Raw genomic sequence first — 18,823 nt, 5'->3', positions numbered from 1 at the left:
GGTAAACACGCTAGCAACACAAAGCGTGTGCTACAAAGTGGAGTCTGCATACTGAATAGAAGGGCTTCTGCTGAATAGAACCCTGGATAGAAGTGCCAGTGTGAAGTCTGGAATGGACTGATTGTGTCGGATTGCCAACATCAGAGATTTTGCAGGCGGATATAATCCGATATTGTTTTTTTGGCTGATATCAGATCGATCGGGACACCCTGAGTGAATATGGACGCCATTCTGATACTAGAGCTGTGTTTGCTTTAATATACAACCACTCCAAAAGAATAGCAGCAAATATAGCTAGAAAAATATCGGCCAACGTAGCAGTCTCCACGCACGCATTCGTTCATGTTCGTGTGTGGGGACAGCTCCGTTCGGCAATACCCTGGACGTGAAGTTGTACATTGTATTACCAGGCATCCAATTAATTTTTCCTTTGGCATTTGAGCTCAGTGACTGCATTTTTCAGCATCAGCATGTACATGTTTTTAAAAAGTAATGAAATTCTTAGTTAAAACACTGAAAGGCTTTGGAACCATTAAAAACCTAATCCCCTTATCTCAGTTTCATGAAAACTGCTAAGAAAGATTTTCTGTCTGTATTTTTTCTGTCTTTCTTTTGTGATTAAGGATGAAAGTCAATGATTAAAAAACAACTGAGCGAATTCAACACAACAAAAACCCCACTTTGATTCCAATAAAAACAATGAGGGGGATTCTGAGTAAACTGTACAACTTTTTCTATTTTGTACACAGACATGCCAGATGTTAGCAGCTGCTGATATACATGATAAAAGTGGACAAGCCTTAGCTGGATAAATCATGAAACCTGCAAATATTCAAAGACAAGCCAAAAACCTCAATAAGACCATTATGTTGCTTAGTTTTTGCTTTCATAGGAGCACAACTGTTAATATGCACAAGGATACTGTAGTGATTTGACAGTATTGTGTAGTGTTAAAAGCACAATTTCCCAATTTGCCCAGACTGTATGTGTGTGTGGGGAGGAGGAGGATGGCTCTGTGCAGAGAGGACAGTTTAATTTGCTGATGTTGGTTTGGCGTGGTGCGGCCGACAGTAGCCTGTTTTTTGTTTTGTTTGTTTTTGCCATAAACAAACTGGAGATAGTCTGCCTCCTGGTCATCCTTACAAGGTCCGGGTATTTGTTACAATGGCATCTTTATTCCTAATGAATCAATTCATCAGGTTGCAGCTAAGTAAAAACATAATTTCCCGTTGAGGTAAAGCAACCTGATGTTAGGAGAGGAGCTGTTCTATTGTATTCTAAAAGGTCATGTTCTTTTCAACATTTGCCATTACTGGGACTCCTCATGGTCAGCGTAGAAACCCTGTGCGCCTTTCAAGACTTCTGATTTATCATTTATCATCTGAGCCGGGGCACTTTTCTGGCAGTATAAACAACGTAACAAAGCACTGAAGATTCAAATAGTGACATATATACAGAGATTTAAACAGATTGTCAAAACTACCGTAATATGGATTCATGCAAAGCTGCATTTTTCCTTAATGGCTTAGCAAAGTGGGTAAAATTATACAGCTTTAATGAATACCCATTTTTATGCAGCTGACCTTGGGTGTTTTGTTGAATTTCAATTCTCTGATGCGGCATAATGGCACATACAGACATGCAAAAGCCTCCTCCTTGCTTTTTTAAATCAACCAATTAGAAGGGGTTCTATCAAGAATACATACCCAGAGGTAGTAGGTGAACTGCAGGGCAAAGATGGCAATGCCCTCATTGTCAAATGAGCCAGCGACAGAGCGAGAGATATAGCCAGGGACAATGGCAATGAAGCAGGCTGCCAGCAGCCCTGCACCCTGGTTCCACAGCTCCCGCGTCAGCAGAAACGTGGAGATGGCAGTGAGGCCGCTGAATACCGGCGCCAGAAAGACGCACACGTCTCGGATGTGCACCGTGATGTGAAGCAAGTTGAGCACATAGTGGATAAGCCCAGCTGTCACCATTAAACCCGGGTATACCTGTGGAGGCGGGCAGAGAGAGGGAGAGGTGGTAAGAGGCAAATAAAAAGGGCATAATAATGTGAAAAGGCTGGTACTGACACAAACACTTAAATGAATGATAGTGTTTAATAATGTGCAATCGAAACAATTTGGCCAAATTTGTGTCTGTATGTAATGTGCAACTATATTTTTATAATACATGTGTGAATTGAGAAATATTGTATTTTAGACAACAATGTTGTTTAATTAGGACACTAATTATGTTTAGTTTGGCGATTGTACCTGCTGTGTCAGTCACCGACTAAATACATATGTGATTTTCAGCCTACAGTGCAGTGGAACATGTGCCCTGGTTAGTGTGTTTTTCAGTTAACGGCGACAATATGCAGCAAGATTTTGCCTCGGATTGCGTACATTGTCCGGTTAGTGTACAATATGGCGCATGTCTTGTATTATTAATACACTGCATGAGTGCAACTGTGTTCTTAATGCATTTTTTATCAGAAAATGTCACAGCTTGCTAAAGCATGGAAACAGGAACTGGCTGACATCCAAAATTGTCCAATGATGTATTGTATCAAGGAAGTATACATGCAAATGAGCGTTTTTCGTCAATATTCCAGACAATAATGAAACTGACATTGATTCACAATCAAAAAGTGATTATTTACTGCAGTTTTTGCTAAGAGACTGATTTTATTTTCAATCTTTTTTTTTGTCTTTTGTTTAAGTTATTATGCTGTTTATTTTATTTAAAAGCTCTTGACATTCCAATTACAATGTTAAATACTCTTGAGAAATTAAGGTTTGGTTAACTCGCCTTTTTATGCCATATACCATCATTAAATAACGAAAAAATGTCTCAAACTAATGTTGACAATTTCGTTCATCGGCAATAATTTATAGGACAACTATCGTCCAGCAAAATTTGTTATCAGCCCTGACAGGCCTGCCGTTACCCAATATAGCAGACATAAAACAAAATAAGACATGTAAGACATAGGTAATACTCATGCTTGTATGTGTGTGTTGTTGTAAATGTGTTCCTGTGCTAAGGGTGGTGAGTGGAGGGCAACCAGGAAGTGACATTGTGGGTTCAGAGTTGATTTTTAGCTTGGCGTGGGTTACGGCTGCAACAGTAGCCCAAGTTAGGTGATTACTGTGCCTGTTGTGAGATCATTCAAAGCTGCAATAAAAGCCTATTGTCCCGGCGATCAAGTCTGATGCTTTACCGAAATTTACAGTTACATTACTGACATCTACTGTGCAGTGTAGAATACCACATACTATTCCAGCGTGTTTGACTGTGTCTTCTGAATGCCTTATTGGTATTTTACTTCATTTAACTACTTTTATGTTTGAAAATGCTTAATTCAGGCAAAAATAAATACATATTTGATTAAATATGCATTTTTCTTTTTACCAATACTAGACAGTCGTCAACCAGGAAACAGCATGATTTATATTAATTTATATATTTTTCAAAAAACGTGATTGAGCGAAGCAGCCAAATTTGAAGCGCAAAGTGGCGAGGGATTATTGTATATGCTTTACTGAGCTAAAGGTTGTCTAAGTGGTAAAGCCTGGCTCCCATTATGACTCGCGGCAGTATATTGTTGGTCTTGAGTGCTTGGTAAAACATGTCAGCGATGTCCCTGATGTGTGTTCACATTATCAGCAATCTATGCATTTTGCCTTGGTGTTCATCATTTCGGGTTTCCATCTGTAATTGGCCAGTGCCTGAGAGACCTGAGCTTGATCTACCACAATACAAATCAAGCATGGCTTGCACCTATGCTCAGTTGATTAATATCAAGATAATTACAAGTTATCTTAATCTCAATGGAACAGTTCTTACACATTGCACAGCAAGTTTCATTTTACCACTGCCAATTCCAATTTGCATAGAATTTTTGACTCTTAGTGCATAATTTATCACCTCACCAAATTGCATTCATTTAGTGATGCATTAAGTAGTTTTCTCATTACAAAAACATAAGCTTCAAAATCACAACAGCTTTTACCAAAAATGCACTTGTGTCATTGTCCTTAGGGCAACAAAGGTTTGTTTATTTCCACTATAGTGTGCTGTTGTTGGACTACAACAAGAAGCATTTCTTCCTTATCTATGAAGAAAGCGTGTCTGGCAGTTCCCCTCTGCAGAGTGGAGGGTGGGTGGTAGTGAAATGGAAATGAGCTCGACTGGTCCAGGCAGACAAAGGCTGGGACCAAAGGATGGCAGCATTGAAAATATTGTAAAAGAGGCAGCACTATAGGAAAAACGACAAAAGATTAAGACAGACAAAAGAGACCAAAAATGGCAGAGATAGATAGATAGGAAGATACTTTATTCATCTCCAAGAGAAATTCACATTTCCCAGCAGCGTTTCAAAGATGGGAACACCGCATCCAAGGTACACAAAATGGAATCACTAAATTAAAGAACATAAATTGCAAGTACATTCTTCATCTACTCGCACATGTGCGACCAGATAAAAGTATGCGTCACGTATTGATTTGACAAGGGACGGACTTTGTCCCTTATAGTGTGTAAAGAGTCGCTCACGTTTGAATCTCATTGCCTCAGTTTTCGTTGGCCCATTTGGAACTAATTAACCCATTGACTGCCATGTTCAGAGCAGAGTTTTTGGGCATTTTTGCCGAACTTGCAACACCCACAGAATATTGTCTTTTAGGACTACATAAACATTGAAACTATCTAAAGAAACTTTAGACTCTCTTCTACCATCAGAAAAAAAGTTTGTTTCTAGCCTTAAAACTTAGGGTCGTTTCAGCAAAAACACTTGATTTTGACCACAAAACAGAAAACGAGCTTTTTCTGCAGAGAAGCAAATTCAAGCAACGTGACGGTGGGGTTTGCTGGATGTGGGGATGAATCTCTGCTGCTGACCGATCCAGACGGCAGCCAGTCATCAGAAGAATCAGGGTCGGGTTCTGAGTCACCCGACTCTGAACTTGATCTTGAACTAAACTTGAATTACATCTGGATGTTGAGGGACTGTCTTGGCTGACACGTCTCTTCAACATTGCGTGGAAGTCGGAAACAGTACCTCTGGATTGGCAGACCAGGGTGGTGGTCCCCCTTTTCAAGAGGGATGACCGGAGGGTGTGTTCCAACTATAGGGAGATCACATTGCTACGGGATTGGTGGCGCGCTGCTACGTGCCATTTGGTCCTTGTACAACCGGAGCAGGAGCCTGGTTCGCATTGCCAACAGTACGTCAAGCCTGTTTACGGTGAACGTGGCCTCCGCCAAGGCTGCCCTTCGTCACCGATTGTGTTTATAATTTTCATGGACATAGGGAGTCCAGTTCGGTGGCCTGAGGATCTTGTCTCGTGCTATTTGCATACGATGTGGTCCTGATGGCCTCATCAGGCTGTGACCTTCAGCATTTCCTGGGGCGGTTTGGATCTGAGTGTGAAGCTTCTGGGATGAGATTCAGCACCTCCGAATCCGAGGCCATGGTTCTCAGTTGGAAAAGGGTGGATTGCTTCCTCCGGGTTTGGAATGAGCTCCTGCCCCAGGTGGAGGAGTTCAAGTACCTCAGGGTCTTGTTCACGAGTAAGGGAAGGTTGGAGCGTGAGGTCGATAGGCGGATCGGCGCACCGTCTGCTGTAATGCGATCGCTGTACCACACTGTCGTGGTGAAGAGAGCTAAGCCGGAAGGCATAGCTCTCAATTCACCGATCGATCTATGTTCCCACTCTCACCTATGGTCATAAGCTTTAGGTTGTGACCGAAAGAACGAGATGGCGGATACAAGCGGCTGAAATGAGTTTCCTCCGTAGGGTAGCTGGACTCACCCTAAGACATAGGGTGAGGAGCTCATCCGGGAGGAGCTCAGAGTAGAGCCGCTGCTCCTTCCCATCGAGCGGAGCCAGTTGAGGTGTCTCGGGCCTCCCTGGTGAGGTGGTCCGGGCATGCCTAGCCGGGAGAAGGCCCCGGGGCAGACCTAGGACACGCTGGAGGGATTATGTCTCACAGCTGGCCTGGGAACACCTTGGTGTCCTCCCAAAGGAGCTGGCGGGGGACTGGAAAGTCTGGGCTTCCCTTTCCCTAATGAGACTGCTGCTCCCGCGACCTGGACCTGGATAAGCCGAGGAAAATGGATGGATGGATGGATGGATGACATTCTCAGAAGCTGTCCCCCATGTCCACTTTTAACAACCCTGCCTTAAAAAATTACCAAGAGTTTGAAGATAGCCAACAAGGAGAACATTATGTGAAATTTGGTGTGTGCCTCCATAATATTATGTTATTCACATGTAATGAAAACAATTCAACAAAAACTTGCTAACACCTGTGTCGCTTAATCGGAAACATGTGACCCAGAGTGTGACCTCGTTTTGTTGTGGCTGGACTTACCGTGCCACCAACAATCCTTCCCAAAGGGTACCATGCTCTTTCATCAAACCAGTTGAGAAACTCATAGAAACCATTGGTTGTGAGATGATGCGTTGATCTGTAGTTGAACCTGAAGACACAGACAAAAGAGAGGGTTAAATGTAAGGCAATGAATGCTGCGGTGCACAAAAGGAAAATACTTCATTTTGGTTGCATGGTGTGCCAAATAGTAATGTCGGCTGACATGCCAAAAAGCAAACACTAGAATCACTGAGTAAGAACGGGTGCTATTTCAACATTTTCCGTGGGCAGACAGAATGGGTAAGTTGCAGTGGCTTTGCCTTGTTAAAAAGGGGAAAGATGGAGCACAAACTCATGTGAGCCTTTGTGGTGATGCCAATTGCCCTCAGGTCAGCTTGAAGTTAAATTTATTTATTTTTTTTTTTTTAAAAGGAATGATGCCAGGCAATAAGCACACTGGAATTATTCTGAAAGTGGTTGGTTCTTATACAGATCATTGTAACTGCAATCGACGGCATAGGCTCAGGTGAAAATACACAAAATGGAGCGAAGACAGACACACACACACACACAAAAAGATGTAATAAATCCGGTGAACAACAATGTGCTGAGGCATATACCCACACTTCCCTACTACAGTGAAGCCAAGGGAGCTGGAACACAGTCAAGTGCCAGAATGAAAGAGGCAACACTATAGACTGCTGCCAATAAGAACACAATGTATACTGCAGATAGTACTGATGCCTTTTTCCCATGCATCGCTCGTTGACGTGGTTTGATCTGCACTGAGCTCAGATGAAGGGCGATGGCTCTGATACAATCCATTATGAATGCGAAACGAGCTCTTGGCAAGACAAGAAAGGGAAGGTGATTGTCGTGGTTCATGCTAACAGAGATGTATACCAAGGAAAGGGAACATTACTAAGATATACTTATGCTAATTAGGCAGCACAGCGAGAGCCGCAGTTTCCGCAGTTCAGATAGAAAATTCAAACGCATCTTTTAAGAACAACAACTTATCCAAACGTGTAAGCATGCAAGCTACTGTGCATAAGCAATGAAAAGACCGTGTCCAGAAACATCTTAATACATAAGCCTAAAACATGGCAAAATGATATGCGATCAAAACATTAAAAGTTAGACCTCTAATGCAAGTATGAAACCTAAAAAGGTAAGAATTGCTCACAATTGCATTTATTCATGATTCATCAAAATGTTAAATGTTATATTGTTTGTAATTATGTTACACATTGATTTTTAAAAGGGAACGGTAAATTCGCAAAAACTCCATTTATAGTTCATGGCGCCACTCATGACAACTAGCTCTCGCAGTTCAGGCTCATTCTGGAAGTGACGTCATCGGGGTGACACATCTCAGCAAAAGCAGAGTAAACGAACGCTTGTCGAAGTAGTTTGTCGACTTGGTTCCGTATATTTTTCGAAATAGTAGTCATGCCATTGTGTTGCTGATGGACGTTCACAGTATCCGAGTGATTTATATTTGTTGTTCCGTTCGGCAGTTAATACTGGGGATGTTAAGGATAATGCATTTTTGCCGAGTACGAGCATGAAAAGAGTACAGGTCATCATTATCCGTAATCGTGATAAAGGAAATCAGCATTGAGTAACTATGTATTTACTCTTCACGCTCTGTGATTGGCAAGTCACACACAGCGACCACCCCTCCCGAGACAGACTCACGACAGCCAGAGAGAGGAGCCATGCCTCTCACTCTTTTCACACACAGGCACAATACAGACAGTGACTCTCTGTTGGCTTGGCTCGACTCCAGCTCCAGTTCGCCACATCGCTGTATTTCGGTTTGTATGACATTTAAAGTTAGTTGGTAGACTTGTTTCGTTCCGTACATGGTGCACTTGACAAGACAGAGCTGTAAACGGCTCGTGTTGCGTCGGTCGCTGCCGGTGTCTTTTTTCCCCCGTCTGCTTGCTTCTAATTTGGCTGGTGATAGAAAGTCAGTTGGAAAACCCACTTACACATACACACTACACATATAGCTGAATAATAGATAAATATAGCAACTTCTGATCAATATCAATGTCAATTTCAGACTTAAAATGTACCGATTTAAGCCTCACCCATTCCTGGTTAAACTACACCCACTTCCGGTTTAAACCCCGCCCACTCCAAGTACAGTTACAAATACAGATCATTTAGATGGGTTAACAGATACAGATAGTGGTATACCCACTCATCCCTAGTTATTACAACTTAAGTAATTCCAAAACACATTAACGTGGGTGTTTGCAGTCCGGGGCATCCACCACCCGCCCTTCTAACACACACAGCTGATTAAAATGTTTCCTGGCCGCTGATTTTAAAGACAATGCATATGTTATTGTTTAATATATCACTATATTGATGAACAGATGTGTTATTATGCGCCAGTCAGCTTTCATGAGCCTTATTTATGTCTTACATGTCATTTTTTGTTATGTCTACTATATTGGGTAATATGCGTATAAAGCCATTTAAATCTGCCACTACAATAAATAACTTGATGTTGTACATTGGAAGTATGCTGTCCAGGAAAAAACAAGGAACTGCTAACGTCGGAGTCTGTCATCTTATTTGTCTTATTTTCTCTGATTATATTTACTATATTGGGTAATACAAATGTAAAGGTGACTATATGGGTGTAATTTTATGTCTTGAGGGCTCTAATGATGTTAAAAACACGTATTTTGAAGATCGCAAACCGGTTTTCTACGCTATAACTATGAAAATATTCCACTGATTAATATTGAATCCTACTTCATGAAAACTACCGCGGCTAGGTCTGGAACCAATTAACCACAATGAACGAGGGATGACTGTATAGGCAACATGGAAGTCCTCCTATGTGTTAAGTCAATGTCGACATATATGTTCGACTGCTTTTCTCGCCGTAAAATATGAGCACCAAAGGAGTAACGTCTTTCAGAAATTGGTCCGTTTATGTTGACGTGTTGTAGTATTGCTAACTTGCTCATTATAGCTAAGCAGAGTGGAAACAACAACAGAGACATAACGTCTGTCGACTTACACAGCATTAAAACACGTAGAGTGACTTCCTGTTCAGTGCAAATTAAGTTTTGGTTATGTCGACAACCACTTATGTCGAAGTCAGTCAACCAGCCCAATGGGCCTCGACATAAATGGGTTGCACTGAATAATGAAAATAATGGCCATTTATTCATGTATCATCATCACTCCACTGCTCACTCATTCTTGTTGCCTTGTGTTTCATTCACAACTGCATATGTAGTGTCTATTATGCATGTACAGCTGCCACAAAGACTGCTGCTGCTTATTGTCGCTTATGTTGACAACATGTTTGTGTACTATGAATGCAGCTAGAGCTCTTCGTATTGTGGCTTTTGTACCAGAGGATTTAGATATGATTATGGAAATAGAAAGTTTGCCGCATATCTAGGAAGACAAACTGAGATATGGGCCATCATTTAACTCGGAAAATTAGGTGTGACATGTTGTGCCAGTGGTAACTCGGGACTCCATGCAAGCATCATAACTGATTTTAATCAAGGCTTTTTTTCCTGTTGAGATGTTGAGAGAGTCAGCAGCAGCATGACTAAGCACACTCGATTGGCCGGCATCGACTATGTGACCAGATACATGATCGTTTCCTTTTCAGTAGACTTTGGGCTCCAAGGGTCTAATCAGCTCACTGACTAATTTATCATCCCTGCTTAAACATCACAAACAACAGACTCCTAATAGACCCGACACGAAAGGAAGCACATAAAACACCCGCTTCCCAGATGGAAATCCTGAAAGCAAGTTCAAGTGTTGGAAAAAGATGTGCGGTAATTGGTAAACAAGTCATTCATCTTGAGGTCAGGGCACCTTGAGAGGAGAAGGATATTGACAAGACTAGAATAAGACTATAAATATACAACAGGACAGTTTCTTGACCCACTGGTTAACTCTACTGAGACGCAACCAACTGCATGATATGGAGTTCAACAAGATGTACAGCTACATTAGCATCATGAGCATGTTCATGTAATGTGTTCACTTACATTCAACAGATAAATAACTAACTGTCATTGAACCATTTGGAGTGGAGGTAGGCCTGTAACGATAATCTTGTTGGACGATAATTGTCTGACAAATTGTTGGCGATAAACGATATTATTGTAAACACATTATTTTGAGACAATTTTTTTCATTAATGATTGTAATTATTATCATCGTGTAATAATCCGGAAATTCTCTGAAGTTCACATTTCGTGTCAATGCAGACATCAGCTCATATACATTTCCTTGCTTCACTTTTAGCAACACTGTGTGGAATACGCTCAGTGTTTACGTTTAATGAGGTGTAATGTTTTGTCTGAATTTGGTCAAAGTACAAGTTTTGGACGTAGCAAAATGTGTTTGGTGGCCAATGAGGTGTTATACATCGGGAATCATGGCAGCTGAAACACAGGTTCCACTGTTTTGTATTATTTATTTAATTGTCAGCACTGTCAGCACTCGCTCTTGCTCATGGAGAACACAAAATGCAGAATACGTGCTTTCACTTTTGAGTCTACAAATACCAGAAAACTCCCCAACGATGCCAGAAAAAGTCGCTTTTGAGACAATGTCAAGGTGGAATGTCGCCGGATCTAGTGACAAAAAGGCCTAGTTGGCAACACTGGCTGTAACAGCTAGTTGTTTATATTAGGGACTGTCAATAAATTACGATTATGTTGAACTAAGGCTTATTATTAAAACCATGGTACTACCAAACATTCCAGCATTTTCAGGATTTTAACTACTCAAATTTGAACCGTTTCAGTATTTACTTGTATTTTTGCCATAGTACATAATGGAGACATGTGACTACCAAGTGGCCCCAGTAAATTCACTTGGTACCCCATTCCTCCTTCACTTGGTATTTTGAAAGCCGACTGATCTTTGGCATTTCCAAGAGTGTGAAGAAAAAGAGGCCTATTTTGATGCGTCTTTGAAGAGGTGTTTGGGGGAACAAAAACCTTGCAGGGAAGCAAAAGCCATTTCTCAAAAAAATATAAAAAAATAAAAGTCTTCTGCACTGAAATGCCTCCTCAGTTTTGCTCCACTTCTTTCTCCTTCTCTGCTCACTAATGAAGTGACCCCCTTCAGCCAAGCTGCAAGTGTATCTTTGGTGGTGAAAGCAGCTAGGTGCATACAGCATACACACACTAGCAGTTTTTCTGAGTACAGCAAAGGCAGGAGACCATATTTTTACTCAAGCGCATCTCCAGAGATTTTTATCCTTTTCATGTTGTCACAAAGACAACGTTAATGTGCTCAAGTTTTTTGCTGTGTGCCTAATTTTAAAATCTGACACTGCAAAAAAAAATAAATAATAAAATAAAAATAAAAATAAAAAAATACTAATGCAGTCAAAACAAACCACCGTCCTACTATTTATTATATGGAAAATTTAGGGTTTTATTGAAGTGATACTTTAAAAAAATGTGTCAAGAGATGGTAAACTATTGCATCCTATTTGCAGGGAAGTGAACCCTATTAAAATTTCGCACTGACTATGTGAGGGGCAAATCCCTAATCCTGTTACAAGACACATTGGCATCCATAATCACACGTGACTCCCCCAAAGAGGATGTCAGCTAAAACCTGCCTTGAGAATATGCTGGACTGACAGAATTCATTTGCAACAGATGTTTCTGTGACAGCCTCCAAAGCACGCAAAGGCCAGATGGAAATTAAGAGGGTGATTCCAATCACAGCAGATTAAGATTAAATGCAAAAGTAGTGTCAATAACTGCTGGTTGGAACAGTTGGATGGACACAAATATAACTTCTATATTACATGCATTTGACTTTACACTGACCTAATTAGCATCAGTCTGTGAACTCAGTCATAATTACCAATTTACCAACCCAATGAGAGCATAAACAAGTTGTCAGAGCTTTGTCCTGTTCGCTCGTCACATCACTTCCACTCTGCTGTATTTCTCCAATTCCCCCGACTGTGCGGACTTTTGAGTCATTCCAATTATTTGTTCTGTGCAAGGTGGCAGCTATGATTTATTATTTGTGATCATATCTAAATCACATCTTTAGTGCACACAGGAACGTAGCTGACACTGGCCGTAACCCTTTTGTCACTGGTCAGGAGTTGGGTTGCATTGTGGAGGGGTTTGTGCAGCTTTCAGACTGGCAGTGCACGACGATACTTCCGCACAATCAGCAGTGGAGATCAAAAACCACTCGCCTGTGCGATGGATACTTTGCCTTTGTTGACCACTTGCATTTCATTACCGAATAAATAAAATGCAGGACGCAAGAAACACGTCCTGTTTTTGACTTTTAATTCACATTCCTACTCACTAAATAAAGCTCAGCCAAATGTAACGGGCATAATAGGACCGAACAGCTACATGTTCTGGTCTGACAAATCTTGCGTAACTTTGATCAAATGTAGAAGAAATACTACAGCTTCTGCTTGGTCATTAACACGGTGGTTGCTGTTCACCTCATGGAAAAAATAGCCACAAGTCACTCGCTGACGCTGGGAACAAAGAAGTAGGTTGGATTGCAGGGTTTATAGTGTAAACCCAGCCAAGCTAAATAAAACTCAACTCCCCTAGCACCAGAATACATTTACAGAAACACTTATGTCTACTCTTGTGTAAAGGTGTCTATATGGGCGGTATTTCATGTCTGGAGGGTTCTAATAATGTTAAAAATCATATTTACAAATGAGGAATCCTACCTCGCAGAAATTTCCTTATCACGTATGGGTCAAGAACCAATCAACTGTGATGAATGAGGCATTACTGTATTTTACTCAGACATCTCCTCGGGGTCAAAGTTGGCTAGTGCTTTCTCCATGGGGCTGACCAATGAGGACAATGGGTAGACAAGAGAGCAAAATGCAACCAAAATTATGACAGCAGCAATTTCAAATACGTTTTTTTGTCGCTTCCATGCTAATGAGCCAAACCACTTGTGTGTCATTTGTGTGCAGGGAGAAGTTCTTTGAGACGACATTTTGGATTGAAGTTAAACAGAATGATACCGAACTTTCTACAATGGCACTGAAACCAGTCTTACTTTGGGCACTGGGCACTACCATAACACAGTAGAAACATGCTGCACCTCTCTCTGACGCACATCAAATCATGCTAACAAATCTCAAACAGCAAACTCTCCTGGTCAGGTCTTCTTTCATTTTTCTAAACAAGGGCCACAGACAACACAAGCAATGTGTGCCCACTGCATGCAGCCCTACACAGAGCTCCTTTGATGTAGCAGCCGCGATCCACGTAATTTAATGAGCAACCAAGCTGAATACAGATAACTCCACAGGGGACCTTTCTGACTTTGTAAAACACAAAGTTACACTATTATAACGGTTCCTCTGCATGCATTATTTAGTGGAGGAAGAGGACACTGATTTGTTTAGCGAGGCAGGGGTGTGGGGCAACATTCCTGTGCTAATTCAAGCTTTGGATATTCTTCCAATTATAATCACCCCAGTTATGGAGTTTTCACACATAAGAGCTTTGGGTTTGGTGGCAAGGATGAAGGATGGCTCGTGGCAAATGATACTGTCGTGTATGTGCCGCTGCTCATCAGGCCGGGGCAACTTAAAATTAATCCAAGCACCCGGAGAATTTATTCTCGCTGTGACAGAAAGCATGCAGTACGCCCTTTTGAAAGGTCCTAACTGAGCCACAGTGGTTGAACTTAACATAAATTCTCTGCACTTCCTAGAAGGTTGCAACACTGTAGTTAGAACAGTGATATGAACCCTTTTGGGCCCATAGCATGAGAGAACTACCTGGCTATGAAAGCAGATAAATTATGGCACATTAATGATTGAATAAATACTACAGATTAAAAAAAGACATTTAATTAAAGCGAGCAGTTCTACAAAGGCTACTTTGAAAGACGTCTGTTACAAAACTACATCAATCTGATTGACACTAGATGAGAGCACACAAGGTCATTTGAATAACGTCGGGTCTAGGTACAGCATTTGTGTTTGTTTTGCTTTTTAGTTGATACGATGGCTAAGCACCTCCAGCAACAACACTTGCTCCTTGTCCGCCAATCACACTCACACATAGGTGCATTCACAAGCACCAACATGTACAACAAAATCAGGCCGTTACAGTAGCTTTAAATTACTTCTGTTGTGATCTGGCCCTAAATAAAAATGTAATTAAAACTGAATACAGAGCTGCAACAATTAACCAATTATCCTTTGGTATTTAATTCTTTTTTCTATTAACAAAAATGTAAATATCCTTTGATTTCAGCCTCTTTTCTGAAATGTTGTGGCCCAAACCACTAACTTTTTTTGGATCATATTGATTTGGTCCGTCTAGGGCCTAATCGATTACTCAATTACGGTAATTGAAACAACAAGTTTGAGATTAATTGACTAAGGAGATAATCATTAGTTGCAACCCTAACTGAATATAATTACAGTGGACACACTGGTTTAAAGTCCAGGGGTAGATAACTAAAATGTATAGAGGTCCAGATTCAGAAGATTGTCGCTTCTTTCCCCATAGCCTTTACTCGTCACACAGTCCTCTTTTTCCTTGTCTACCACTCGTTTCTATCTTCTTTCTTTTATGTCTCACTCGTTCTTCACTTCTCTTCTTGTTTAACTGTCTTATTATATTTATTGTCTTTATTAGAGTCGCAATGTTTAGCGCCAATGCACAAATTTCACTGAGTAGCATCACGTCGGATTGCTTAACTGGATTTCCAAACCTGATCAACCAGTACCGGAAGTCTAAAAAAGATGTGCCAGTCAAAATAGAAGCGTCCCGTCAAAATGTAATAATGAAATAATTTGTTGACCATAGGTCCAGGTCCGTACTAGTACCGCAGTGCGTCAGTTAGTGATCCCTGGTCTTGTTGATGATGCTGTTATTTTAGCGCAGCATCAAAGTACCTATGCTGTCCAACGATCAATGGTACCGTTACATGGAGAGCCTCCATTTCCACAGCCACATACACATTTGTAGCACTGGAAACAACAGTTTGTGGCTGACTTTGAAATTTCAGATGATAAAAATCTAACGTTAAGCGCTTGCAGATTAAAGCATCCGTGTGAAATGCACTATGATAGCATCTTCATAGAAACTGGGCTTTCGGCAAAATGAATACATAAAAGGCACCAATGAGCTCATACTGACAACTTCCCACTCTACAGCATACTTAGTAGATTAGGAGTATCTGAATGACTGGACTCCCACTTCTCGCAAAAATCTCCAAATCTCAGAGCGGGAAGCACAGCCAGCAGCCTACTGCAGGGAGTTGGATGCGTTTCATTCAAAGCCAAGTTCATCTTTTGTCTAGACACACAAACCTTGGCTTGCATCTGATGCTAAAATGCATGATTTAAAACTGCATAAAATAATAAAAACATCACAGAATTTAATGAAATTTGTTCAAAGCATTACATAGAATAGCAAGCATAGTAGAGCACAAAAAAAGGCCTAATTGTAAATTATTTCCAAATAGACAGAATAATATACACCTATAAAGTTTTGTGGAAATCAGCGATATAGTTTTTGCGTAATCTTGCTAAGATAACCACTCACTTTGTATTTTTGATGACAGCTACTGCAAAAATTAAAATTAAGGGTCTGTTCTGTGTAACCAAAATAATTTGACTTACTCACTTCTACCACTTTAAGACCTGACTTAGGGGGTGATGCACTCCACACCGGAAGGATCGCCTGTCATAGGACAATTATGGTTGGGGCACTGACCGAAAACTGAACTACTACACTTCCGCCTTGTAATGTCTCATCAGTAAATTTTTTACTATAGAGCACTTAAGCTTGTTTTAGAGTGTTAAGAGTGCGGATAATTGAGAAAGAAACAGATGACTTTACACACTGGTTTCCTGATTGAACTGCAGCCCAGAGATGCAGGAGGAATTGTCCCCCGATTTCTCTTTGCAAGTCAATGGCACAGACTGTCAGCATGAATGAATGACACTTTTTTGAAGAAAACTGCTCTGTGGCAGTTTGGGAGTGTGACTAGTGACTAAGTAAAGACGTCTACATTTTAAGACATTTGGAGAATGTTTGTTAAAAGTAACAAACAAATGTCTTCGGAACATGTGTTTTCCTGTTCAGACAAGAGCTAGCCTACCTGATCTTTCAGCATGAACTGATGAAACCTGCTCAGATTTGAGGCGAAACGTCTGAGGAATCCTAAACAGTCCAGTGGCGATCGACTCAATGCCCTGAGAGTTTTCCTATTCCTGATCACGTCAGTCTGCCAAGTACTGCTTGTCGGCTCGCCCTGTTATGAGTGTTGGACTGTATTTTAGTCTGTAGCGTAGCCTAGCATACCTAGCAACGGGGTCAACTACACCTCCTCACTAGGATAAAACTTTCTGTGCCCTTCTTGCTCAGAGTTACTCTCAGGAACTTCCTTAATCACACGTAAGCCAAGATTCCTTGCTAGGAATTTTTAGGCTAAGTTAGGAGCTTTCTGAGATGACTCTTAGAAGCTTTGTGATCACGGGCCCTGCTCTTGAAGAAAAGGAATTCTCAGATGACTTTGGTTGTGATCTGGGGCCATACTGACCTTCTAGGTCAGGGGTGTCCAAACTTTTTTCACCGAGGGCCACATACTGAAAAATGAAAGGATGCCAGAGCCACTTTGATATTTTGTAAGCCAACCAACCAATATGCTAAGAAGTCATATATATTTCAAGAAAAAAATGCATTTCAGCCTTGGTAATTTTGGCTCCATTTTCTTTTTGTAATTTTCCAAATATTTCAACTTTCTTCTTCAACAACCTTCACAAATTTTCTACTCGTTATATGATTTTTTCCCCTCACAATATTTTCAATGTATTCCCATCATAGAACTTATACACCAATCCGATTTTACATAAATTACAACTTAATTGTTTTGTGTTTCTGATATGATCACAAAATAATAGCGAACAAGATCTGGTCGCATTTCGAGAAAAGCTATATTGCGGGAAAAGGGAAGCCAGAAGACAGACTGGAGGTTGGGCTCTGTCAGGAGTGAAATACGAGAGTCACTTTATAATGTAGTGCCCAACCTAGTTGGTTGATCATTTAATCAAGAGCAAAAAGTTTGAAAATGTTAATGCCTGTCTGAGAAAAGTGTATAAAGTGTGTGGTGAGGGGTTTTACAGCCTTAAAACATAACAATTGAATAAAAAAAAAGAGTTGGCTACTTCGCAGATTTCATTTATCATGGCCAATTTTGGGAATCTATCACCCACAATAAGTGAGGGAACACTATTTCATGACCAATAGGCCCCAGTCAACCACGAAACAGCGATTTAGGATTCTTGGAAAAACCGCGACATAGTGAGAGCAATATTCGCACCGTGATATAGCAAGGGACGACCGCACATGCCAAAAAGCAGGACGAGCAATCATTTGCAATGTTTCATCTACATTTACCAGTACTGTACAGATTCCTGCTGAGATGCTTGGAGCATTGGGCTATTCTAGGCACTGCTCATACTTTTATCACAGACTGTTCAGCTGCATGCCAGCAATGTCCACAGTCGCCAAGAGAAGAAATTCATTCTCTGTGAGATTATACTTTGCATTCTGCCTCTAGAGTAGCATGGAGATGTTAGTGGACAGCAGGAGCTGAACCGATAGCGACCCAAATGCACTGATGCATTTTCTGTGGGTTTTTTCTTAACAAATAGAGTTTCTCTGAGTGAGTGCACAGAAACTTTGTTAAGACACCGTTTGTGATGTCTATGAATCAATGTCTGAATCGGCTTAGTATGGTTGAAATTGTATTCTATGATTGATAAAAAAATATGAAAGAGCAGAACCACAGCAAAAATTATTCACTGCCATGCTTGGTTTTAGTATTGAGTTTTATGTAAAAGGACAACTAAATGACATGTTTGACATTCTGGCAGAATAGAGCATGACTGTGGACCATGCAGCGATATTTTTGAGGATGTAGGCACGTTTCAACACAATGAACGGTGTTCATAAAAGTCTGGACAAAAAGTGACATGTGGAAATACTGCATCATCCCTACTCAGTTGTTGAAAACGCTGGCTTACGGTCATGGAAAAAATGATTAGACCACAGTGTTTATACAATTGTTTAAATACAACAGTATTAATAATTATAAATGGGTCTCTTTTATTTATTTATTTTAAAAAGTTCTATTTGCATTTTTTTTTAATTATTAAAAGCATTTGGAGTAATTTTTTTCTGCCTTTTTTGTACCAAAAATTTACCGAACCGAGCACTTCAAGAAATTGAACCGAACAGAAATTACATTTTACCGTTAGCGTACCGTTACAGCACCACCCAATATAGTAGACATAAGGGGTGTTACCAACGTTTATCTGTATCAAACTGTTCAATACACATGTGTACTAAACCGTTGAATAACAATAACATTATTGAATAATACGCAGTTTCATATTTTATTTTATCAACTTCTG

At 40.6% G+C, this 18,823-nt stretch overlaps 1 protein-coding gene across 1 annotated transcript in view; it reads right to left on the bottom strand.

Moving 5' to 3' along the window:
• stt3b (STT3 oligosaccharyltransferase complex catalytic subunit B) overlaps positions 1-18,823 on the bottom strand; it is a 60,011-nt gene that overhangs the window by 30,439 nt on the left and 10,749 nt on the right. The window contains exons 2-3 of the mRNA XM_054764318.1: positions 6,364-6,472; positions 1,707-1,994 (exon numbers count right to left, since the gene is read on the bottom strand). Coding sequence (XP_054620293.1) covers positions 1,707-1,994; positions 6,364-6,472 — 397 coding nt within the window. The remainder of the gene's footprint in view (positions 1-1,706; positions 1,995-6,363; positions 6,473-18,823) is intronic.

The sequence above is a fragment of the Dunckerocampus dactyliophorus genome, chromosome 20 (genome assembly GCF_027744805.1).
Source record: "Dunckerocampus dactyliophorus isolate RoL2022-P2 chromosome 20, RoL_Ddac_1.1, whole genome shotgun sequence".
Lineage (NCBI taxonomy): Eukaryota > Metazoa > Chordata > Actinopteri > Syngnathiformes > Syngnathidae > Dunckerocampus > Dunckerocampus dactyliophorus.
This window is presented reverse-complemented; position numbering and strand designations above follow the sequence as displayed.